Source organism: Lathamus discolor, chromosome 5 (genome assembly GCF_037157495.1).
Source record: "Lathamus discolor isolate bLatDis1 chromosome 5, bLatDis1.hap1, whole genome shotgun sequence".
Lineage (NCBI taxonomy): Eukaryota > Metazoa > Chordata > Aves > Psittaciformes > Psittacidae > Lathamus > Lathamus discolor.
Window position 1 is genome coordinate 82041811 of NC_088888.1, and position 25517 is coordinate 82067327.

The 25517-nt window shown below is 36.8% G+C and overlaps 1 protein-coding gene across 1 annotated transcript in view; it reads right to left on the reverse strand.

Annotated features, from left to right (window-relative positions):
• Window positions 1-25517, reverse strand: part of ADGRB3 (adhesion G protein-coupled receptor B3) — a 478713-nt gene that overhangs the window by 237144 nt on the left and 216052 nt on the right. The window contains exons 10-11 of the mRNA XM_065681454.1: window positions 8336-8530; window positions 1788-1856 (exon numbers count right to left, since the gene is read on the reverse strand). Of these exons, the coding sequence (XP_065537526.1) occupies window positions 1788-1856; window positions 8336-8530 (264 nt within the window). The remainder of the gene's footprint in view (window positions 1-1787; window positions 1857-8335; window positions 8531-25517) is intronic.

Genomic DNA, 25517 nt, shown 5'->3' on the forward strand with positions numbered 1-25517 from the left:
AGCAGGCAGCTACTCCTACGTTCAGCTCATGTTGGTGCTTGCTTGTGTTCCTGTACTCTGGTCTGCAAGGCAATGAATTACCAGGCAGAGAGAAGGAGCTACAGAAGAGTAGAAATAACTTCTCTCCCTTTTTTCAACACCACTTCTACCAGCAGCCATGAGTGAAGGGAACTGAAGATTTGTTGTTCCCTCTCTTACCTGCACATTCTCATAATTACCTCTTAGGTACTGTCACCAGCTGATCTTTGTGGATGGTGGACATGGCATGAGTAAGGGTGGAGGTAGAAGAAAAGGCTGATAACATAAAGAGTAGTACCCTGTTCACTCACTAATGGGCTGAAATAATTGCTTAATATTGGTTAATATCTGGGTGCTGTTTACGGAAACTGCACACATGCATGTGATTTTGCTGCTTCCATCCACCATCACTAAGGAAAATTACATACTTTGTCTGTTTTTGTAGCTGGTTCTTACACACAGGAACAGAAAAACAACAAAAGAAAAATATGATTCCTGGCTAAAACACAGTGTGTCAGCTGCAGCATCAAATGTCCACTGCAAGGTTTGAATGAATGGTGAAAAGTCGTGATCTTCCCTTTCCTAGTCATGCTATAAAGATGAACTTACAAAACTGAAGTTGAATAGTTTCAAAGGCCTTTATACACATAGTGATTTATTAAGAAGCCCATTAAAAGTGAAAAATTTCAAGTATCTGTTGAATACAGTGGCAATGACTTTACAAGGGCAGACCAAAGATCTACGTAAGCTGTTTTCTTGCCTTTGACAGTGGCAAATAAGTAGATGTCTAAGGAACAGTATAAAGGGGAATGCTCATAAGGATACTTCTTTTGGAATTCTTGTCCAGCCTTTAGCACTTTTGTGCCAACCCCCCCCCCCCCCCCCAAAACTATCCACTGAATATCATGCTTTCTTTAATCATTCTTCATATAGAAAAGTTTCCTTCCCTCTGATGGCCTCTATGTTTTTTAGTCTGTCCATAATTATCGGTTCATTGTCACTGTTATTTGTATCTTAATAACTCTGATAGTTCTATGGTCATGTTCATGAACAAAAATATTAACATTACCCTATAATTTTCTTGGTATAAGCATATAGGAAATATTTGTATCCAAGCAGAAAAAGAAAAAAAAAAAGTTTTAATTAGAATTTTAAACTTTTGTATATTAAATTAATTATTTTTGTTAGATTATACTGTTTCATAAAGTGTTATCATCTTCTTAATACTGAAATTTGTCAATCTTAAGAATCACAACAGTTCTCCTAAATATAAGCTTCTAAAAAAGGTCTATTGTTTAAATTTCTGTAAGTTTTTTGGTGGTGTTGTATGAGTTCTTTTAGGTTACTTCTTATATATTCTGCTTAATAAAAGAATAATTGCAGCTAGGCCTTCACAGCGTTTTACAGCTTTTGTATGTACTTCATTACACCAAAAGGAAAGACAATGAATAATCCCATAGAATGTAATGAAAATCTGTTCTTCAAGAGAAGTGCCTTATATTCTTAATTGTAAGGAAATATAAAGAATTAGCTAACAGATCCTGGAATTGCTCCTTTTTTGAAAAGGATTATTTATTCCCAAAATATTGCCTCACTTAGGGTTTCCTTTCTCCTACAGCTGGGTGTATGTTTAACCTGATTTTTGAAACCATGCATTTCATTTTGTCATCATTCACTGAAATAATGTGTGGCTTCTCTTACAGTGAATGTCATAATATTTATAGTTTCCAATTTTTTTAAATTGATGAGTTAGAAAATGCAAATCTTACCTGTTGCGCATCTTCCCATTTCTCTTTGTTTTCTTCATCTAAGAGGTTACTAATGATTTGAAAGAAGTTCTGAAAAATCAATTAAATAAAAGAAAAAGTAAAATGATCCTCAAAGACATAAGCAGACATATCCCTAAACTGACTTTCAGAAAGTTTTCCTTTTTCTATTATAGATGCAATTCTGCAGCCTATTGGCTGTCAGTGGAAGATACAACAAAATATATCAGACCGATATAATGGCACTAGTATTTTACAATTAATGGTTTAATTCTGGCTATATAAACAGGTTCCATAGTACTGCTTTGCGTAAAACAAAGACTGTTTTAAACTTGCTAAACTTCAAAATGTCAGTGTTCTATTTTCAAATTGCTCTTATTCCAGAAACTAGACAACTATTTATTTTGCAAATAATGTATGCTTAGAATCTTAGATTGGATATAAGGAAGAAATTCTTTACTGTTAGGGTGGTGAGGCACTGGCATGGGTTTCCCAGGGAGGCTGTGAATGCTCCATCCCTGGAGGTGTTCAAGGCCAGGTTGGATGAAGCCTTGGGTAGCATGATCTAGGTGAGGTGTCCCTGTCCATGGCAGGGGGGTTAGAACTAGATGATCTTAAGGTCCTTTCCAACCCTAACTATTCTATGATTCTATGATTCTAAAACATCAGGCTCAGGGTCACTAGTTTCTATTCCAAACATGATTATGATCCTTAATGACAATAAATAGGGCATACAATGGTATTTCATTGATAAATGCTATGTGAAACCAAGTGCACCTTACTTTTTAAAAGTTACATCTGCCTCTGTTTTAGTAATTTCAAAAGAAAGGGAATAAATAATTCAATTTTTTTTTTACCTTAAACTGTTAAATTTTTTATTTGATTTTCATATTCATTAACTATAAGGAAATCAAACAAACAGAAACAAAGAAAAACCCAAATACAGAAAAAACACTCATGGAATTTAGCTTTTAAATCACACATTTTAACAATCACTTTCTTCCAACTGTTTCTGGAGAACTTTTCTTTCTAATTTTGTCTGCTGTCTCTATCAATCTGTATTCTCAACTTCTTCATCTTTAAAACATAAGAATTTATGCAGTCTGTTCTTCTCAGGTCCATACCATTTTTTGTGCAGAATGTCAATTTTATCTACACCCTGCCAATTATAATTTATCTGTTCCTTCATAAAAGATACATGTAGTTTCCACTGACCTTAGCTGAAAAGTGCAATTAGGACCCTTGCAACCTCTAAAAAAATCTTTAAGTGGAATACCAATGATAGGACCCTACTGGAACTCAGATTAATGGTCATTCTTTCACCTGCCCTTACTTTTTAGCCATTTTGGGGGAGATAAAAAGGGCTTAAATAAGGTTTAAGTGAAAAGTAACTTTAATTCACTATTAATGAAAGTACAAAGCATTCTACTGCACAGTGACTAAAATGAGAGCAGAAACAACTTCCAGTACTATCGATACTGTGGCTATGCATGCAAAAATGTTAATTTCAAATTATGAGATATCACAGATATTCTACGTGTCTCACAGCCATATAAGTAAAATATTGTAGGATGCAAAATTAAGCAAAACTTGTGACAACTATTTTTTACATGAAAACTATTTTTACATAAACCCATTTTTTTTTTTCAGTTTAATTTAATCCTAACACTAACTCCTTGACAAGTGAGAGGACACATCTTTGCCTCATCATTTGGAAATTAATTATGCTAACCATAAAATTGACACAGATGAAAACTGATGCAACTTTTCGAATTCAATATAGAGGCAACTGACACCTTGGTGAACATGGGCAAAATAATCCTGTACATTAATAAGGGCACAATTCTTCTCTCACTGAAGTCAGGAGCAAAATATCCATAAGCTTCAGTAACACAAAATTCCATGAAAAGGAAGGAAAAGGTTCAGCAAGCTACTGTGAAAATAATGAGTATGCATTCGGAGAGGATGACTGGGATTAATGACAGGACTTAAAAGAAAAATATTATCATGGTTTGATCCAATTTGCAGTGACACAAAAGGGAAATTTCCAGTCAAGCTGAAGATAATAAGAGAAAAATGTATCTATGTATTGCATATACTCCAAGAATATCTTTATTCTTTTTCAGGTATTTGGTAGCAAAATAAAGCATAATGAAAAGAGTCATGTTTAGTATTCATTACAAAGGATTTGCCAGTTTAACCAGAGTGGCAATTGATAGTTGTGTAAATGCAACTTCAGCTAGGAAAAATGTACAGCTTTATTGGTCCCTCAAGTAAAATAAACTATACTGGCCAAAGCACTTTCATGGCACTATAACTACATCTACTCTAGGATGTTCTGATTTTGGTGTAGATTTGGCCTGAGGGGGATTTTGGGTAAGGAAAACACTTTCAGAAACATGGCAATTTTGTGCTTTTCCAGTGTAATACTATGGAGATGCAGTGGACTGAAATTTTAGCTAACTTTAATTTGTTAGGGTGCCAGCAGCAGCCTTGTGTAGCAGAATGAAGCTCAGTGTGGGAAAATTTATCATACTGAAGAGCTAGTTTTGCACTACATTTCAGCCACTGATTTCCCTGCAGAAACCATTTAAGCCTTAATTGCAAAAGTATTCACGTCTGTGTAATGAGATATATCTGAGAGTAGCCTAGATTCACTGAAATATACTCAGGAGTTATAAATGTTTCTTGCAGACGATAAATTATATGGTTTTGTTAATAATGTGTTCATTAAATTTTATGTTTATTTTAGTTATATGAAAGCATTAAAATGACCAATAATTAACAGAAATATATGAGAAAAAGCTTATAAATAACTCTAGACTCAAGTACAAATAAAAGATAAACAATATCTTATTTAATATATACTTTGTACTTGCTATAAACCATAAATGATGTATATAGACATCTATATACATATAGATGTATATAGAAACATTTTGTTTCTTGAGATACTCTTTTTTTCACTCTTTCTAACTCTGCTTGATATCATATTTATGGTAGCTGTGGAGGCTGAGAGGTACAAAGATTGTCCAGTCAGCAATACCACTGCTTTGTGTTAAACAGAGACAATTAAATGGCCTTGCTGCTTCAATAATGAACAGATATGAGATGCACGCTAAAAATGTGACAGGATAATAGGGGTTAAAAAGTCTTTCACCTATTTTGACTATTCTCTTGTGCATTGCATTAATGCTGCAAGAAACAACATTGCCTTTTGGTAAAATTATTGACAGTATGAAGGCTAAACTTTAGAGGCATTATGGATGTGATCTGGTAGTATCACTGCAGAAAACACTGGACCTCCCTGTAGAATTAAACTCCTTCCTCTAAAAGCAGGGCTTATGTGTTACTGAACTGGCCACTACAGAAAATGTGATGGTCTGAGACAAATTTTAAAGTCGTTTATTTTTTCCCAGGCTTTTTGCAGATAATGCCAGCTACAGTCAGGGACAGACAATTATGTTTTCCTAATTTAATTTCCTTCAATCTTTTTTCCTGCAATACAATGGCTGCAGTTCTCTGCTCCAGTACAAATTCTTTGACCCTCTCTGCAGGCATAAAGCTGTCATAAATCCCTTTAAACAGCTAGAGAAGAATTCCTTGCTACAAGGAATTAATGGATAGCCTTAAGTCTCCTCCACTTTTGGACTTCAGCATAGAGAGTATGTGGGGAGGGAAGTGGGAAGTTGAGGGGAAGAAAGCATTACACAATCCTGTTAATCCCTGACTGACAGGAATGGTCACTGTGGCTAATATAGATGGGATTATACCACTTTAACTTCTTTGGGAGAAACCTTGTCTCCTGTTGGTAGCGGGATCAGGGGATTGTACAAGTTCCTTTGCCATTCTCTCCTGAAAGGTAGTTCTTTTCCTGCCGTCCTGCCCTTAGAAGATACTTCAAGCACTCTCAGACCAGCTCTGGGAAGTGTTCTAAAATGTTACTTATATTATAGTCATATAAAACTTTAATTATCTTCCAGGTAGAATTTTTCTTACACAAGTAATAGCAAAGTGGCCTTAGTGTACCTGCAGTGTATTTTGAAATAATTTTCTTATTAAGAGAAAGATCCTGCTTGTAGAATAATTGCATGGCTTTTGTTTTCTGTTATTTATGCTGTATCTGTTATTTCTGCTATACGTCTGTTATTTTTGCTATTCTGTTATTTCTGCTATATCCTGATGCAGGATAACTTCCCTGTTTAACTGCCTCATACATAGCCTGACACTGTATATGCAATGTATACATAAATATTGTCACCAAAAAAAAAAGTTAAAATATGCAAAAAGAAAACAAGTCATATAATGAATAACTTGGAACTAGACATGTATACTTTAGAAGCTTTGTTTTGCTCTTGGTATCTGTCTGCTTAAACAAGGGTCATTTTCTCTGCAGCACATCAGGCTGTGGCATCTTTGTTTTGAGTAATTAGCCTGAAATTTTCAAAATTGATCTCACTTTTCTGGTCATTCTTTTTGTTATGGAGTCTCTGAATCACATCTCTGGTATTATTCATGAAAATTCACACTGGCTATAAAACAGAGATTATAGACAGTTGAGGGACTATCCAGATGGATGGAATGCATAAGAAACAAATATACTCAGACATACACGCTTTTTCATTATCTATTTTAGTGAAAGTGAAAGTTTTGTTTTTGTATGGAGCTTAAAAAATACTACTACCCTTAATTCATAATATACTGTTCTGACATCACACGAAATGATAAATTACTACTTTCAGGGATTTTAAACCTCACTCATGCTTTTCTAATAATTTATTTAAAAGAAAGAAATAACATTAAGAAATTCTACCTTTTATCTAGTGCAAAAAATTGAGTGGAATTACAATACCACACAGAGTCTCTTCAGAAAGAATAATCTTGGTATTTTTTGTGCAAATTAATTTAATTTTCACTTTTTTGTCGCTTACTTTGATGATGGTCTAGAAAGCATAAAAGCATGTGATAGTAGAAATAAAAATTAAATATGATCCTCCAGAGCATGGTAGCATATTACATACATTTACATATGGGAAAATCTGGGCTTCTCAGAAATTGACAGTAAAATTTGAACTCATGCTACTGAGCCAGGATTTCATGTTATATCAACAGAAGTCAGTAGCAGGAACATTGCTTAATATATCCACTGTGCAAAACATACGCTTAATTCTAATGGCACTTACTTTCCTGAACATTATGGATTGGTTTTAAAATCTTACCTTATCTTGCAATTTGTAAATAGTTTTTTTGTTTGGTTGGTTTTTTTTTTTTGTTTTTTTTTGTTGGTTTGTTTGTTTTGTTCTTTCTTTGCCTTTTTTTCCATCTGGGGTTTAAAAGCTCTTTATATTTAGGCATCCAAACATGAAATACAGTTATTTCTTTGTCTTGGGAAATCCTGCCTTATTTCCTTCACAATATGGCCTTTCTTTTTTTCTTCACTTTAAAATGAGTAATCAAAAATATTTAAATAATATTAATCATTTTGCCAGGTTTTGCCAGAATGCTATTACAAATTTTGGAAAGAGTTCTACGTTGACGAAGTGAACGTAACTTTTGGCACTGCCATTAATGGGAAAATTCTCTCTAATGTACGTAAACTGCAAATGGCCTGATCTGCTAAGCCCATGAACAAAACCACTTGTACTAAGCAGTCTTTTAAAGTTTATTCTACCAGATTTCTGTAGTGGCTGTGAATTATGAAGTAACACTGGCTTATCAGATTCCTGAATGCATGAAAGAACTTAAAAAATATTCCTTTCAGCTGGCCAATAAGAAAAGTGGGTTTATTATGGAAGTTAATTTTTCTTCGTGCATAGAAAACCAAGAAAACTGAATATTAACAGCAAACTTATGAAAACTTAACTCTGGAAAAATGCACCGATATCCTGATCTAGCAATTCTGAGAAATACTTATTTTAATAAACATTACACACTGAGTTGTACAGCCCATTATGCTGAAGTAAGCACAGTAGCTTTAGCTCTGACTATTTTAATTGGCCTCTTGCACAAGAAGTTTTAATCTAACATATGTAACAGAAAAGTCATATCAAATGCATTACCCATCCATCCTGTGCACTTTTAATGAAGTTTATTGATTTGAACTGAAGAAGCAATGCCAGAATTACATAACTAAATACTGTGGATAGATTTTGAATTGAAATAAACTAGGACAAACAACACTAGTGAATTGCTTAGTGCAAAAAGTACCAACACATCAATCAAATCAAAACAAACCTTAAAAGAAAAAGACACTAAAACAAGTGTTGCAAAGAAAGAATTTTACATTTTTCACTTGCTGCATTGTTTTGTTTATTTCTCTGCCCAGGCTGGAAGTCAAAACACAGAGCTTGCACCAGTTACTAAGAAGGAGCAAAACAGCTCCTGGTAAACCCAGGACAGTAGCCAAGTCTTTTCCTATTTTACACTTCCATCTTAGTTTTAGGTGAATGTTTATTCATTCATTTCATTTCCTTGTGGGTAAAATAGGTGACACATGGTATACTGACATAAACTCCATCAATTGAAACATTACCTTAAAATGTATCTCTTACCTGCACTCCATCAGATGCAGGGATATAGCTTGCTCTTTTAAATGTGTCTGTAACATTTCTGAGAATTTCCACAGAAATCAGAAGGTCCCCTGCATAAAAATTTTTCCTCTGAGTCAAATCCAGTAGTGTCTTTGTTACTTGGGACATGCCATCCCCAGCCAACATCCTCTGTCCCTTGGCGAGATGCTCTTTAATCTGTACCAGAAGAATAAAATTAATATCAGAACCTACTTTACTGAGAAAAAGGTATGATAAAGTGTAAATACAGGCAAAAGTATTAAATATTAAAGCCATTATAATGTTAAAAAAAATCTAACAAAGTTCATAATGTTAAAGAGAATGCAAAATAGTCATGGCAGTTACTACATTTATTAGGAAATCATGGCTTTTACACTGAAAGTTTCTGAAGCTTTCATGTTTCACCCATTTTATTCTCTTTGGACACCAGTAATTTCTCAACATCCACGTTCTCAAAGGAATTTAATGGGCTGGACTGCAACCTTAATCTACTGCAAGGATGTAGCAAGGAACAGCTTTATTACCACAGTTGGCACCCATTAAACAACTAAGAGCTCTGAAAAACGTAAAAGATAAGGCAGTCCTTGTTATAATCTAGTTCGCTATAGGAAGGCCAGCTTGACTAGTCAATACAAGAATAATAGTTTCAGTGGAAGCTGATTATGGTGCTCTCTTCTATGAACAAAAGTGTTAACTTGGAGCAATCCTGTTTGTTTTTTCAGGAAATGCAAATTGAATTATTAATTGCTCTTGTGTATCTGACAAGAAAGAATACTTTAGCGGCAGCTCTTCCAGCAGATCTGTACAGGGCTAGTGATAAAGGTAATCCAAAACATATATACTGGTAGAAGAATCAGCTGAACTTGAGGATATGATTAACTCTTAAAGCTGACTCAGCATCCCAGGAAGATGCACAGTGTATCACAAAGATGTCAGAAGGCCAACCAAGGCTGAAAAAGAGTGCATGGTTTACACAACCTATTTTAAATATGCATATGAATTTATGTATAAACCCCCAAATTATTCCAAACTGAATATAAATTAAAGATAAATTACCTGAGACAGACCTCACTTGAAGCAGGAGGGCTGAAAATTCTATGCAACTGGCAACCAATATGCTGGCACCATCTCTGCAAATGTGTGTTCAATTATGTTTTTAACTTGGTGTTATTAATGACATATAGATTGAAGAATGACTAATGGAACATAATTTGATAGTGAAGTGGAAGGAAAAGTGTAAAGACACCTTTTCTTACTTCCAGATATTGTCAGCCTCCTTGTGTGGCTATGTGGGACTTCATTAAAAAACAAAGCAAATAAAACCCACCAAATAAAATTAAAAATTAGGATATATCACAGAACTAGTACATTTATTAAAAGGGTTCAAAATAACTTTCATGAAAGCAATTAAAAAAATGCAATCATCATCTGACATACACAATCTAAATAAACAGGTTTTTTTCCTGCTGTTGGGTCCTGCTTTGGTTATATTCTGAACCAGTCTTGAGATAAACTAGATATATGAAACACAGCAAGGGCTGAGCAAAGTGGCTGCTTCAAATTATGTCTATGGCCTTAAGCCATCCTTCTAGCAGCTGGGGATTGCTAAGGATGACAACAGGCTTTCCCAAAACCTAGAAATACCTAAGACTTAGGAGAACACCCGCCCACTGCAGCATGGGCAGGGATTGAATCTACTCTATCCCATGCAGAGGTACAAGTATAATTGCATGATCCAATATTTAAAAAAATAAATAGATAAAATTCAGTAAGTAGAATTCAGTCAGCAATTTTTTTAAACAATATTTTTTTTAACAAATATTTCAGCAGCAATACCTCCCCCAGTCTTCAGAATACTGTAATAAGTAATTAAACAAGAAACTTGCTTGCAGAGATCCTTTTATGTACTTTCTATTCATTTTAGAAGAAGGCTTTGAAAGTAATCTTGGAGAATAATAGTGGAGAAAAAGGTGTAAGAAATTTCGTTTGAGTAAATTCAGGGATCTGATATTGCATGCGTAACATTCTGAACTACCTTCCTGGGAACAAGTGAAGGCAAGAAAAGCTTGGTTTGCATTTTCCTGTGAAATGCTGCCATTTCCTTCATCTGCTCACATACTGTGTCTGAGTAGCAAAATAAAAGGGGATCAGCTAGCACAGTAACACAGAACAGTAGAGCTTTTGCTGGAACTCGTCCAGCTCTTCACTGACCCCAGAGCATATTTCCAGATTTTGAGGATTAACAACATTCAGTGTGTCTTTAGTTGAGCCCAAAAGACATACAGCATAAAAGACAGTTCGTAAAGCTGAACTTCCAAATCTAACATGTGCCTCAGGATGTACTGTTGGTCAGACATCACTGGAAGGCAGAGCTTAAGAAAGAACAAAGATGTCCTTTTAATTCCAGTAACAGCAGCAACATGATCAGTCCTCACAAAAACTACTGTGCTTTTATTCCTGTTTAAAACACTCTTAGAAAAGCTGTCAAACTATTTAGCATGCTATTTTATATTGCATTATTTTGCTTCCTTTTGCTCCATCTCTATGTTCAGTCCCCATTTGTTTTCCCATGCTCCCGCTAGACTTTAAAATCACATTTTAAAGAGGGCATGACCAATTTTTCTTTGGTTTTGGACTATGTGTAGCATACAGAACTCTTGGTCTCAGCTGCTTTTGGAATGCAAATAATAAAATCATCATAGTTTTGGCTGATTTTTAGAATTCTGACAAGCAAAGGTCTGTTTTCAGTGAAAAAATTTACAGATCTGTAGCAGCAGAAGTGGGAGCTTTAGTATACACTTTAGTAATTTAGTATACACTTTTGACTGCTTTTGGACACTGATAAAAAAGGTCTAGCAAGTGCTTGCAATGTCAGAGGACTAAATTATTAAATCTACTTCAGAAGTAGACAGGGTTGTGGTATGGGTGGTTTAAAGTAAATCAGAATAATTGGCTCTTAAAATTGCTGATCAATTTGGAACTGTTTTAAAAAAAAGGGCACACTCAGAAAGCTCAGCTTCCCAGCACAAGTACCCTTCTTCCCTAAGGCCACACTACTCATACACAGCTTTGTGAGCACCATTTTTTCACCCTCTCAAGCTCCAGATTTTTTCCTTGATCCTTAGATGCCCCTCCACACCCACACTGACTAGCAGTGTACCCTTATATGAAGAATAGCAAAACAGAAGGTTGAAATGTGTTTAGGTAAGGAAAGTAGGTGAAAAATATAGAGATAGTTACTATACAAATCAGCAAGCAAAGTTCAGGACATGGTAAGAATTAACAGCCTCTTTAATTATCAGTTTATTATGTAACATATTTTCTTGAAAGAAAGCATACAGATGCTAAATGTGACTTTAAAATCACAGGCCATTCACTCAGTTGGTAGCTGGTATAACACTATTAAAGCCAACGAAGATATCTAGATTAGTATGAGTTGGAGGTAATGGATTACTTGCATATCTGCCACAAGAATCTGTCAGTGTGAAAATGCAGAATATTCTCATGAGTAATTAGCATCTTTCTCACCATACTGCTTATTTTCTATGCTATGGTCACTGTGGTATTACGCACTGCCCAAGAAAGCTATTTTGGTCATTACTGTAGATCCTTGTAATTCTCTGTGAAGGTCATTTTTTAGTGGTCTTAAAGGCAGGCTCATTAAAAATAAAGTTTATGAGCCAAGAGATAGTGAAATGAAGCAGCTGTTAAAGTGATACTTCAGTTGTCATCTCAACCTCTAGCAGTCTGCACTATATGGTTGCATACTTGAAAAATTACTGAGATGTTTAACTGGACTTTGACTCAGGGTTCAACTGCTTTTGTCCCTCAATTTTTCAGAAAGTATGATATAATAAAAATGCCTCTTTACAAAGTCAGAGCTCCTCGGCCTCCTCATTGGAGTACAAATTTATTACTGCATAATAATTACTGCAAACTTAACAGCTAGACATGGTTTAAAAGGACAGAAAACAATGAACCCTCAAGAAACCTATAAAAGATTGAAAAGAATTATTAATTTGATGAGTAACTACACCATCATCCTTTGTTCATTATTTTTTAAGATGATGTTGGATTCATAGCAAGGTATTACTAATGATGTCATTAATACATTTTATGGCAGTGGGGCCTATAAGAACTCAAATTAGGAAGCCTTATATAGAAGTGAGGAAAGATAGTTTGAAATAAAAATTTATCCTGAAACACCTCATAATCTACAAACCACTTTGCTTTGGGCTTTCACAACCCAACAATATTTCTTAAAATATTTTTTATAATGCTCTGAAGATGCAGAACAGGAAGAAATATTCACATCACAACTATAACATGATGTCATTTTGAGAAAGCTCTTCCTTTCAGCTTTGAGAAAAAAATTCATTGCAGGCTGGTTTTTTCTGATTATCAGCAGACACTCTTCAAACTATTTTAATGCAGAATCTAGAAGTATCATTTACTTTCACCTTAATATAATTAATTATTTACAGTGTATTTGTTTATTTTCAGGCTGTTTCAGTGTTCAGGAATATTGTTTAATCTATCTTTTAAAAGAAACAGAGTAGGTCTAAAGCTACAACTATGTATGTTCACGTATGCATCTGAATATTTATAAACTAATGTTGTGTAAGAGTCTTTTTCCTTTTGTATACATTAAACATTTTATGAAGGAGATTGCTAAAGCAATATGAAATAATTTTTATTTTGTCATCAGTGAAATCAGTTAGTAGTCTCCGTCTAGATCATGATAATGTAATAATAAACTATCTGCACAAACAAAGGAAATCATATATTCCATTTTATAATACAAAAGGAAAAAGTAGTTGGTATGCATTGTCTTAAGAAAGATTAAGGATATATATTAAGGAAAACTTTTCGACTGTAAAGGAAATTACATGCCATGGTTTACCTGAAAAGACTATGAAGTTTTCTATATTGGAAGCCTTAATAACAGTCAAGAATAACAAAATGCTGCAATAACGCAAGTATAGCTGATTCCGATGGACAGAAGTTCGGGCTGGATGGTCTTCACAAATTTCCTTCCAGTTCTATGATTCTGTAACAGGTCCCTCTAAATATTCTGAAACCCAGGCAAGAGCTTCCTCTAATATACCTGAACCATAAATGTAAAAGTTTAAGCAGTGTCCTGAAACCGAACTTTTACCACTGTCATGGTGTGCAATCCGCTGCACCAAATTTCTGCAGATACTGCGCTGCAATCTGCCTCTGTGCACCCTGCTGAAATCACTGCAACCCTGTGCTTTAAGGAACCTATTCCAAATTTACATTGATGAAGACAAAAATTAGGATTGTTTCACTATATACAAACAGTTGTCCCACTGTCATATGCTTCTACATTTGCTTGGGCAAAATACTCCTCAAAACTGTTTTATTTTGAGAGAAAAGAAGCCAGCTTAGTTACACAGAATCCTGTGCTGTTCTAGACATTCATCTCAGGCAAACTGAATCTGTTCACAGATGTCAGAGAAGCAGTAAGTGCTCTTCTATATGTGATTACGTGATTTGAGAATCTTTGAGAAAAAAAAAATAATCCAGTATCTGCAGAAGCCTAACATGTTTTTAGAAGAACGTGACCAGCTCAGAGGTTTGCTTGGTTCTTTCCACACCCTCTTTTTCTACATTCTTTCACAAGAAGACTCCTATTATTTTGCTCAAGAGATACTTTTTTTTTTCTACCCTAAATGATTTCATAATACCTTTTTTTTTTTAATCACCATAATCAGTATTATCACGTATTCTAGTCCTTGAGGTATAACCACCAATTAAGTGACAGAAAAGAGAGTAACAAATGCCTCTAGGGATGAGAAATGACTAATCATTAAACAGATAATTTCTTTAGATGGGCGTTTATTTATTTATTAATTTATTTCTTATCACTTTGTTGACCAGGATTTTTATTATTGTTTTATTAAATACTGCTATTAAATGTTCCAATTATCTATGATTAAATCCTGCTCACGTTGGCATGCTGTGTGAGAGATCTTGTTGTTGTTATTGTTGTTTCCTTTTTTAACCAGAGGGCATTCTTCAAGATTTGTGTTATCTATGTATAATGCAACATGACAGGAGCAAGAGTTGATAGGAAAAGAGAATGATGACTCTGACAGGGTTGTTTCCATTCTATGGCAAACATAACATTGCTTGAGGTAAAGTCTCCTTGCTCTCCACACTGACTGAATGGCTGAGGTGGACGGGGTGACAAAGGAACATGCTACAAATGATTTGTCTTTCTTTTATTACAGTATGTGGTCATCCTGGTAAGTATGTGACCCTAAAAGTTAAAGCTGTGATTAAATGCTTCCGTTTATATGTTTATTTTATTTTAACCAATTTCTAGATTTACTTATTTTTTCGTTTCTATACAGTTATCCCAACAATACTCACTTCTGCTTGCAGGGCAAATCAGCATGGTTTCTTCAAGAGAATTAGCATTACTGTGAGCCCTAACTTCTGAGTGAGAGTACAGCAATAAGTAGTAGGGCAAGAGAAAAATATTTTGTTCCTCACATGCTTAAATCTGAGCTTAAACATGGTGGGGGAATACAGAAAATTAAGTAGCAGACAAAAAAACAAGGGAATGAATGTAAGTGTAAAAGGCTGTGACCACTTCTTTGCCTCTAGCTGTCTAGCCAAATTCTTGCAGTCATTCTGCAGCTGTGTTAGAATGAAGGTTCCTTCAGTTCTCATAGACTTCAAGGTAAAAATTAGAGAAACTCTTTCTTTATTGAATTTTTAAATGGCCTTCATCTCTTGTTTTACCTCTGGCCATAGCCTTGTTAGTTCACCTGTTGGCTACAGTGTTGGCTGGTTTGGAATATCAATGTGATCAGGCAACATTCAGCTATTGCTGCTGCAGCAGACACAGCAGCAGCAGCAGAAACCATGGGAGTCCATTTCATTTAACAAAGATTACTCTTCTGTAAACCAGACATGGAAATATGATTATGGCTGCTGAGACGATAGTGGGGACCTTTCTTGAATTTAACAAGTGGAAATAGTTAGCTACTAAAAAGCAGATATGTAAAAGCAGAGAGGAAGAAAAACAGCTTACCTACTGAATTAAGTTGCGATGTGATAGAGCAGAAAATCAGCTAAATGTTTGGAGGAAACTTTGTATAGCATCTCTGAGTTTGAGATGCATGAAATACGTTGGAGAGATCATAAAATCATTTAGGTTGGGAAGTACCTTTAACATCATTGAGTCCAGCCATTAACCTAACACTGCCGAGTCCACCACTAAATTTTGTCTATCAGTGTCACATCTACGTGTCTTTTAAATAACTCCAGGGATGACGAATTCACCAGCTCCCTGGGCAGCCTGTTCCAATGTTTGGAGAAGTTTTTCCTAATATCTAATCCAAACCTTCCCTGGCACCACTTGAGACCTGTTCCTCTTGTCCTATCATTTGTTACTTGCAAGAAGAGACTGACACCCACATTGCTACTACCTCCTTTTAGGTAGAGTGATAAGGTGTTCCCTGGGCCTCTTTTTCTCCAGGCTGAACAATCTCAGTTCCCTCAGCCACTCTTCATAAAATTTGCTCTCCAGACCCTTCAGCAGCTTTTCTATGGACCCACTCCAGCACCACAATGTGTTTCATGTAGTGAGGGCCGAGAACTTAATACAACATTTGTGGTGTGGCCTCACCAGTGCTGAGTACAGGGGGATGATCACTGCCCAGGCCCTGCTAGCCACACTATTGCTGATACCGGCCAGGATGCTATTGGCCTTCTTGGCCACCTAGGCACAAGCTGGATCATGTTCAGCAGCCATCAGTCACCACCCCCATGTCCGTTTCCACTGAGCATCTTTCCAGCCACGCTTTCCCAGTAGTGTTGTATGCGGTTGTTGTGGCCCAAGTGCAGGAACTGGTACTGAGCCTTGTTGAACCCCACAGAACTGGCCTTTGGCCCATCAATTCAGCCCGCCCAAATCCCTCTGTAAAGCCTTCATATCCTCCAGCAGATCAACACTTCCACCCAACTCGGTGTCATCTGCAAACTGAGAGCGCACTTGATCCCATCTGCAACATCACTGATAAAGATATTAAACAGAACTGGCCCCAGTACTGAGCCATGGGGAACACCACATGTGACTGGCTGCTAATTGGAGTTAACTCCATTCACCACAGCTATGTGGGCTTGGCCATCCAGCCAATTTTTTATCTAGCAAAGAGTACACCCGTACAAGTCACAAGTAGCCGGTTTATTCAGGAGAATTTTGTGTTAAAGGTTTTGCGAAAGTCTAGGTAGACAACATCCACAGCCTTTCTATCACCCACTAAGCAGGCCACCTTGTTATAGAAGGAGATCAGGTTAGTCAAGGAGGACCTGCATTTCATCAACTGATGCTGACTGGGCCTGATCAACTGGTTGTCCTGTCCATGTCACATGATAGCACTCAAGATGATTTGCTCCATAACCTTCCTTGGCACCAAGGTGAGACTGACAGACTGGTAGTTCCCCAGATCCTCCTTCCAGACCTTCTAGATGGGCATCACATTTGCTCAACTCCAGTCAACTGGGATTTCCCTGGTTAGCCAGGACTGATGATAAATGCTTGAAAATAGGTTGGTGAGCACTTCCACCAGCTCTGTCCATACCCTTGCGTGAATCCCATCCAACCCCATAGACCTCTGTGTGTCAAAGTGGTGTAGCAGGTTGCTGACCATTTCTCCTTGGATCACCGGGGCTTCATTCCGCTCCTTGTCCCTGTCTTCCAGCTCAGAAGGCTGGCTACCTGGAGAACAACTGGTCTTAACTATTGAAGACTGAGCAAAGAAGACATTAGGCACCTCAGCTTTTCCTCATCCTTTCTCAATATGCTTCCCCTCACATCCAATAAATAATGATGATACTCCTTAGCTCTCTTTTTGCTTTTAATGTATTTAAAGAAACCTTTTTTATTGTCTTTAACAGCAATAGCCAGATTAAGTTCTATTTGGGCTTTGGCCCTTCTAATTTTCTCCCTGCACAACCTCATGACATCCTTGTAGGCCTCTTGAGCTGCCTGCCTCTTCTTCAAAAAATCATAAATTCTCCTTTTTTCCCTGAGTTCTAGCCAAAGCTCTCTGTTCAACCAGGCCGTTTTGAAGTGCAGATTTATGTTGGTGGGATCAAGCACTGTAATTTCATGAATGGAGAAGGTACCACAGTAGCTTTAAATACATTTCACTCTCCTGATTCTAGGTTGCTCATTTTTGGTGCCATTTGTAATATACGGTTTTTAAAAAAGCAGTCATTCACTTGGGATAAAGCAGTTGGTTTCTAGCCTACATATTTCATATGAGTGGCTGAAGTATAAGGTTATTTCCTCTACTTGGCAAAGCGCATATTTATTTACACACAGTAAAGCAGATCTGTTAGGAGATTGAGAGAGAGATAGTAACTTTATAATAAGTTATTACAAGCACTCGAACATACAACATTTCAGTCCATGCAAGAAGTTTGGCAGGGCAAAGCAGACAGAGCTTTCTCAAAACCAAATGAGTGCCCTCACCATCAAGCAAACAGCAGTACAGAAGTCATTAGCTGTCATCTGAAGTTTTAATCTTCCCCTATGCAGAATGGAAGAATATTAGCGAGGCAAGGGAAAACTGTTACCTGCCATAATCTCTTGATCAGTTGCTTTCTGATGTGAGAGAAAACAGTTTGCCATCCTTCTGTCAAGAATTGCAGGTGACAAAACAGAGTAGACTTGTCAATTCTGGGCTTACCATGGAGGCAAGGTAAGGAAAGCAGATCATTTACCAATATAACTTCACTGCCCATCAAAGGTTGCAAAGGTGAAGAGCTGGCATATACCAGCATAAACACAGGCTGAAGCAGAAAAAAAATGTTGTTACCTGAGGCCTGTACATTCAGAACTATGAAACTAAGCCTGGTTCCTTTGCTCTGTGGCTATACAAAAAGAAATGAAGCACTAAACTAGCAAAAAAAAAAAGAGCAGTAAATTTTTTAGGAGGAGGCCTTTCATTCCCCAGAGTATAGCTGCCATTTCAGTGAGGAGTACATGGACAGGCTGATACACTGCCCTTGTAATATGATTTGGAAAAACAAAATCATCTCTAATGAGCTGCAGCTGAGCAAATCATTATTCACCTCAGAGTTCTTTTTATCAAATTATATTTTAGCCAAGCACTTGCAAAATGTGAATAACGCTGCTGTGGAAAAAAAGGGGAAACAAAATTACAGCATGAGCTAGAAGCAGCAGAAATGCATTTTTATGGCCATATTATCAGTTTGATATGCAAAAATTCACCTGCATAAGTTCCTATAATCCTTCAGAAGTGCTAATATCTTGACACCAGTGTGATATTTCATATGTAGATTTTTCCTTATTAACTCTAAAGAGTTAAGAGGCTTTTTTGGTTTTCCAACTTCTTTCTGATAGAAAAGCAGCTCAGCTCGCACAAATGCATGTTTGATTTAGGTGGTATATCACTGAAATTGTCATAAATTAGTAACTTATTTTTATCAAAGCAACAAAATATAGAATTTCATCATCCAGGTTTAAAAACTGTGCTACATAGGTTTAGAAAATGGGCTTATCAATCAGTACAGCTTTTCTGATAATATCGGAGATGACCTTCAGAGACAGTGTCTTGATGACAGGCTTTAATCTTCCTCAGTATTTATGAGCATAGTACTATTCTCATTCAAACCAGAGTGTCCAAAAGCTTTAGAAGAACTCTCATTTTAGGCAAAAAGGCTATTTTAGTGTGTGGTGAGTCAGTGATATATTACCCTTATTTTTTAAGTAGGTCCCTCACAAAAATCTTCTTTTCTGATTCAATAAATCCTATAACTTAGAATACGTGCATAACAGTAGAAAATAGAAATAGCCCTGTATAGTCAAGTATTTTCTCCATTTACACAAAATCAGTTTCTAATACTCTGTGGCAAGATCTTATTCATTAACAGTTTTCATTAAAATTGGTCATGCAGGCTTCAGATATTAATCTCATAGAGATCTCATAAGCTATGAAACATCATTCCTCTTCCTTACAAACTATTTTAATCTCATTTTAATTTGCTGCATTAGCTCCGATTCATGTCTGATTTCTTGGGTTTGATTTTTGTGAGGGCAGAGGGTGACTAGTTTCTTTGTTTCGGTTTGGGTCTCTGTTTGGTTTTGTTCTGTTTTGGGTTTTTGTTTTGGGTTATTTTGTTTGTTGTGGGTTTGTTGGGTTTTTTTTTTTTTTTCTAATTTAGGTGTCCATCATCCGTAGACTGGACTAAGAATATTGAAGAAGATTTTAAGTATGAAGCAGTTGCTCATGCAAATTATAATATAGGATATTCCTAATGCTGGGGTCTTAGTTCTTAGTCTTCTTTCTTGTAGCACACCAAATTTGAAAGGCTTCAAGAGAGGATGAAAATGTAATTAACTCTTGAAGCATTTTTTTTTTTCTTGGATACCATCTGAGGTAGGCCTGTGGGCTCCTAATCACTGATTCTGTTCTTGGTCCTGCAGTCACTCACATCCAGTCACAGAACAAATAGTTGGATTTCTTAGTTTCAGGAAAGATTTCACCCTGTTTATACAAATCACAGAATCACAGAATCCCAAGGGTTGGAAGGGACCTAAAAAGATCATCTAGTCCAACCCCCCTGCAAGAGCAGGGTAACCTACAGTACATCACACAGGAACTTGTCCAGGTGGGCCTTGAATATCTCCAGTGTAGGAGACTCCACAACCCCCCTGGGCAACCTGTTCCAGTGCTCTGTCACTCTTACAGTAAAGAAGTTCTTCCTGATGTTAACGTGGAACTTCCTATGCTCCAGTTTACACCCATTGCCCCTTGTCCTATCACTGGATATCACTGAAAAAAGCCTAGCTCCATCATCCTGACACCTACCCTTCACATATTTGTAAACATTGATGAGGTCACCCCTCAGTCTCCTCTTTTGCAAGCTAAAGAGACCCAGCTCCCTCAGCCTCTCCTCATAAGGGAGATGTTCCACTCCCTTAATCATCTTTGTGGCTCTGCGCTGGACTCCTTCAAGCAATTCCCTGTTGAACAGAGGGGCCCAGAACTGGACGCAATATTCCAGATGCGGCCTCACCAAGGCTGAGTAGAGGGGGAGGAGAACCTCTCTTGACCTACTAACCACTCCCTTTCTAATGCACCCTAAGATGCCATTTGCCTTCTTGGCCACAAGAGCACATTGCTGGCTCATGGTCATCCTCCTATCCACCAGGACCCCCAGGTCCCTTTCCCCTTCACTACTTTCCAGCAGGTCAACCCCCAACAAAGAAAAAAAAAATCAAAGCACCAAAACAAATTTCTCATCAGGTCAAATCCACTTGAGGTTTGCTGGTTGAAACTTGAAAGAACATGAGGATTGAAAACTAAAAAAAAAAAATAAAAAAAATTGGAGAATGCTTTCCCCATTAGAAAGACTAGATATCTTCTTATAAGAGATATGGTAGTTCAAGAAAAGGTCATAAAATAATTCATGCTTATTAATCATGACAGCCTCCTTCTGGATCTAACATTTAGAAATCAATAAAGACCAAACCAGAAATTAGATATTACAGGAATAATTGTTGCAGCAAGAATAATTAATAGTTCCCTAATACACAGTTGAAATGCTAGAAATGAAATAAAAATGGAAACTCAAACTATGACTATGAGAGGAAAAAAAGACCTTCCAAATTTTGAGAAAGCAGGGAAATTTCTCCCTCCTAACTAAAATCTGGTGATGAGTATGTGACCGACAACTATCCAGAAGGAACTGAAGAAAGGATATCCCCTGCCAGTAGATCCCACTTAACCTTACTTCACTTCCATCCACAATAAAACAGACACTTGGAAGACTTTCTTTGCTGTAATTTCTTCTTTCTTAAGGACACATTTAACAACTTGTGCATTACTGGGCAAAATATTCCTCCTTAGCTGCAGAGATGACTGGCAATATTGCTGAAACACCGTGCTCGGCTAAGAGTGTTTTCTTAATGCAAAGCTGCAGGCACTGCAAACACACTAGGGTAATACAAGAAATTCAGACTAAAAAGTGATATATAATCTGCAGTGTTTCTTTTTGTGTTCATTAAGTTATTACTTGATCCTCTAGGTCACGATTCCAGAAGTCAAGGCATACCTATTTATCACTTTGCATTTTCCACTTATAGTGCTTTAGTTAGAACAATCATAATTAGATTCCTTAAGTATTATTATTATAGCTAACTAAATAATTTCCCAAGGGTTTATGTCACGGATTTTGGCATTTTTGTCCTTTAATTTGTTCAATGAATAATTTTTCATATTAGTCAATTAGGTGTATAAGCTGGTCAAATAGTATTTGTTGAATTCATTTGATAAGCGATTTGTACCAAATGTTGGATAAATTATTCATAACTAATTGGTTCCATCATTCAAAATGATCTAATTATCATACCTAGTCTTAAAAGGGGCCTGTATTCATAATGCACAAGGTAAATTAAACTCATGAAAATACAGGCTGTACGTTTGTGGCATAGCTGAAGTGCATCATTCTCTTAACTGCTTTTACTGAAGCTCCTACACATGAATTGTATAGGGCACAGTGCCCTTGAAAGATGTAAGCTGACTGTCAGTCTGAACTCCACAAGCTAAACCTTTCCCCTTCACTGTTTCATCATATCCCAGTGAATAGTCTCCTCAGAGACCTTGCAGTTATTTTGTTTTTACCATGCTAGGGATTTTTTGCTGTCATATGGAGAAGTATGGTCATTAAGAAGGAAGAGTGGCTAGGCACTAACTAAGATGACCACAGGTAAATTTCTTGCTTAATCCGTCTCACTCAGTTCTCCATAACCAAAAAATGGAGATGGAACAGAACCTGATCTCAAGCATATGCTAAGCAGATATATTGATTAAAGACCCTGTATTACTCTGAAACTGTTGCAATAAAATATTAAGTACAATATTGATGCATGTATCAAAAAGTGGAAAACCCTGATTTCTTCTGAGGTGCCAGTACCCTGCATCTGAAGTGCCAGTACATGCCTATCTGAGGAGAGGCAGTAATTCTGCATAGCACACTCTGTAAGCATCCGGCAAAAGAGCTAAATTATTCATGATGCTGGGGGTTATGAGCAAAGTATATTATCTTTAGCATTACAGGTGTATTTTCTACTTTACTGACCCTTCATCTTTGTAAGCAGACTTCCAAACGGATTTTGAGATGAAAAGATAGTGCCATTTTAGCATGATTTACATAACCACCATCTTGGTCTCCATAAACATCTTGACTCAAGATGAAGAACACACAGAATAGCTGAGTTTCTGATATTTAAGTACTGCTTATTAAAGGTTGAAATTTGTCCTATGTCACTTACAGGCGAGTATTAGAGAAAACCGTATAAATACAAGAGGCTTTGTGCATGAGGCAGTGAACCTACTCTAGGTACATATAGTAAGGAAACAGTCTTCAGGAGTCAACTACCTGTGGTTATATGGTAAAATCCTACGCCACATACAGCATAGAATTCTGGCTTAATGAGGAGGACTGCTCAAAACCTGTATTAACATTTCTAGGAAAAGTTTACCTTTAGGAAGAATGCAAAATTCATCCTGATGTTGGAGTGGAAGTCTACGAATTAACTTTTCAGAATTTCTGCCTTTTGTGAATTTCCAATTTTCTAGAATCACGAGAGTCACAGAATAGACTGAACTAGGATAGAAAAGACTTTTAAGAACATCAAGTCCAACCACTACCCCAAGACTGCCAAGTCCACCACTAAACCATGTCACTAACGTTCACTAAAAAAGTGTATGTTTTTTGAGTGCTTCCAGGGACAGTGATTCTATCTCTTTCTTGGGGAGTCTATTCAAATGCCTGAGTATCCTTTCAGTGAAGAATTTTTTCCTAATATCCAATCTAAACCTCCCCTGGCACATCTTGAGGCTGTTTCCTCTTGTCCTCTAACATGTTACTTGAGAGAAGAGACCAGCCACTTCCTTGTTCCACCCTTCTTTTAGGTAGTTATAGAATCATGGAATAGACAAAGTTGCAAAGCATCTCTGGAGGTCATCTGGTCCAATCCCCCAGCTCAAACATGGTCGTGTAGAACAGGTTGCCCAGGACCATGTCCAGACAGCTTTTGAATGTCTCCAGGGATGGAGACTCCGCAACCTTTCTGGGCAACCTGTGCCAGTGCTCAGTCATTCTCACACTGAAGAAGTGGAAAAATGTCTCCTGACGTTCAAAGAATACATCCAGTATTTCACTTTGCCCCCAGTGCCTCTTGTCCTGTCACTAGGCACCACTGAAAAGAGCCTGGCTCTGTTTCCCTTGTAGCTTCCCTTCCAGTACTTATATACATTGGTAAGATCCCTCCTTAGTTTTCCCTGCTCTAGGCTCAACAGCTCCACCTCTCTCAGCCCTTTCTTGTAGGAATGATACTCATCTTAGTGACCCTTTGCTGTACTTGCTCCAGTAACACATATACCCTTGAATCCCTCAACTCACAGTTTGAGCTGCCCAAATGTAAGGTGTTTCTACTTATAGAAAGGGTAAATTCAGGTAAATAAAATAGCTATGAGAATATTGTCTATCCCTGAGGTCAACAAACATAGACAGCTTGTAATCCTCATGTTAAACTCTCTTTGCCTTTCTGTCCCCAAAAAAAATGGTTTTATTGCCTGCTAGAAATGGTCTCTCTGCCATGCTATCCTCTAAAGGATGCTAGTGACTGTTTAGGAGAGTGCTCACTGGTATGGTCTTAAAACATGCAAGGGAGTGTGCTAACAGATAAACAGTTAAACAGTGTAAATGACTGCAAGGGCAGTGTTTAAGTTTGAGTAGTCACCCTGTTCAGTTTATCTAACAGTATAACTGTAAGTTTCCAGTTCAGAAATTGTGTAGCAAGGTTAGCAGGGGCTGTGGCCAAGGCAGCATTCTCTGGCTCCCAGCATATGAAATGCTTTTCTTTAGAGAGCATGTGCTTGGGCACAGCCCTATGTGGATTTAAATATATGACTTCTGGGTTGTTTCCAGAACACAATGTGGCTTGTTTGGAGGGCAAAGAAACAGGTACCTGTGTGCATTACTCCAAGTGGGCATATTTTAATGTCTTAAGTATTTTATGTATATAAATTGCTTTAATTCAACTTTAGAAATATCATTTTTGAAGACTGTGTACCTCCTTTTGTTTTATGTATTTCAGGTAAGAAATGAAAGCAATTCAGCTCAGACTCAGATTTTACAGGAACATACATAGAACTGAGTTACACCCCCCACTACTCCTGGTCTGAGTTGGTAGAGTAACTTTATTGGTAAGTTAAGCACACTGAGGCACCTCTCAAATGCTTTCATAAGCACACATATTTATTATAGCAACACCGTCTGTCAGCAGCTTCCTTATAAAGCCCTATTTTCAGGGATTTATAGAGCGGACATATGTATCGTGGGGGGACAAGCATACATTTGAAGGGCGATGACCTTATAGGTCTTTACTCTATTTTCTACGATTCTTTAAATAAGCTGTTGTTCACTTTGAGAAGGAGTAAGATGTAAACCAGGTTGATTTTCTTTGTGAACAGCTTCAAAGTGTAAAAGAAATCAACTTTTCTCCTTTAATTTTTATGCATACAGACAAGACTGAATAATGTTTAGATGCCTGCGTAATTTTAAGAAGCCTTAGGTATTTTCAAACGTTCTTTGGCAAAAGTTATTTCACAGTGTGGTCTAATCATACTTTTAATATTTAGGAGAAAAAAAAATATAGAAAAACAGATAAATCTGATCTGGGTTAGAAATGCCTTCTTTTGTCTAACAATGACCCCCTCCTTGCAGCTTTTCAAAAAATATCAGCGCCTCACCAAAAGTTAGCCAGGTAAGTCAAATAACATGAAAGAGCTTGTCCCACTGTTTGAGTTGCTTCTGACAGATTTCTAGCAATAACATAAAAAGAAATGCCTGAATATCACTAGAGAATCAGTGACATGAGGATCAACAGTATGAATAAATACTGATATGAAATCTGAAAAGGTAAGAGCAGATGAACAAAACTCTAAAAGAACCATCTTCTCATCATGCAGGTCAAGATGACTAAATACTTCAAAATATTTCAAAATCCTTTAAATATTTCAGAAGATTGGGATATTTAAATAAAATAAGGAAGTGATTTGCTTAACTTCGATACATCTCAGTGTTTCAA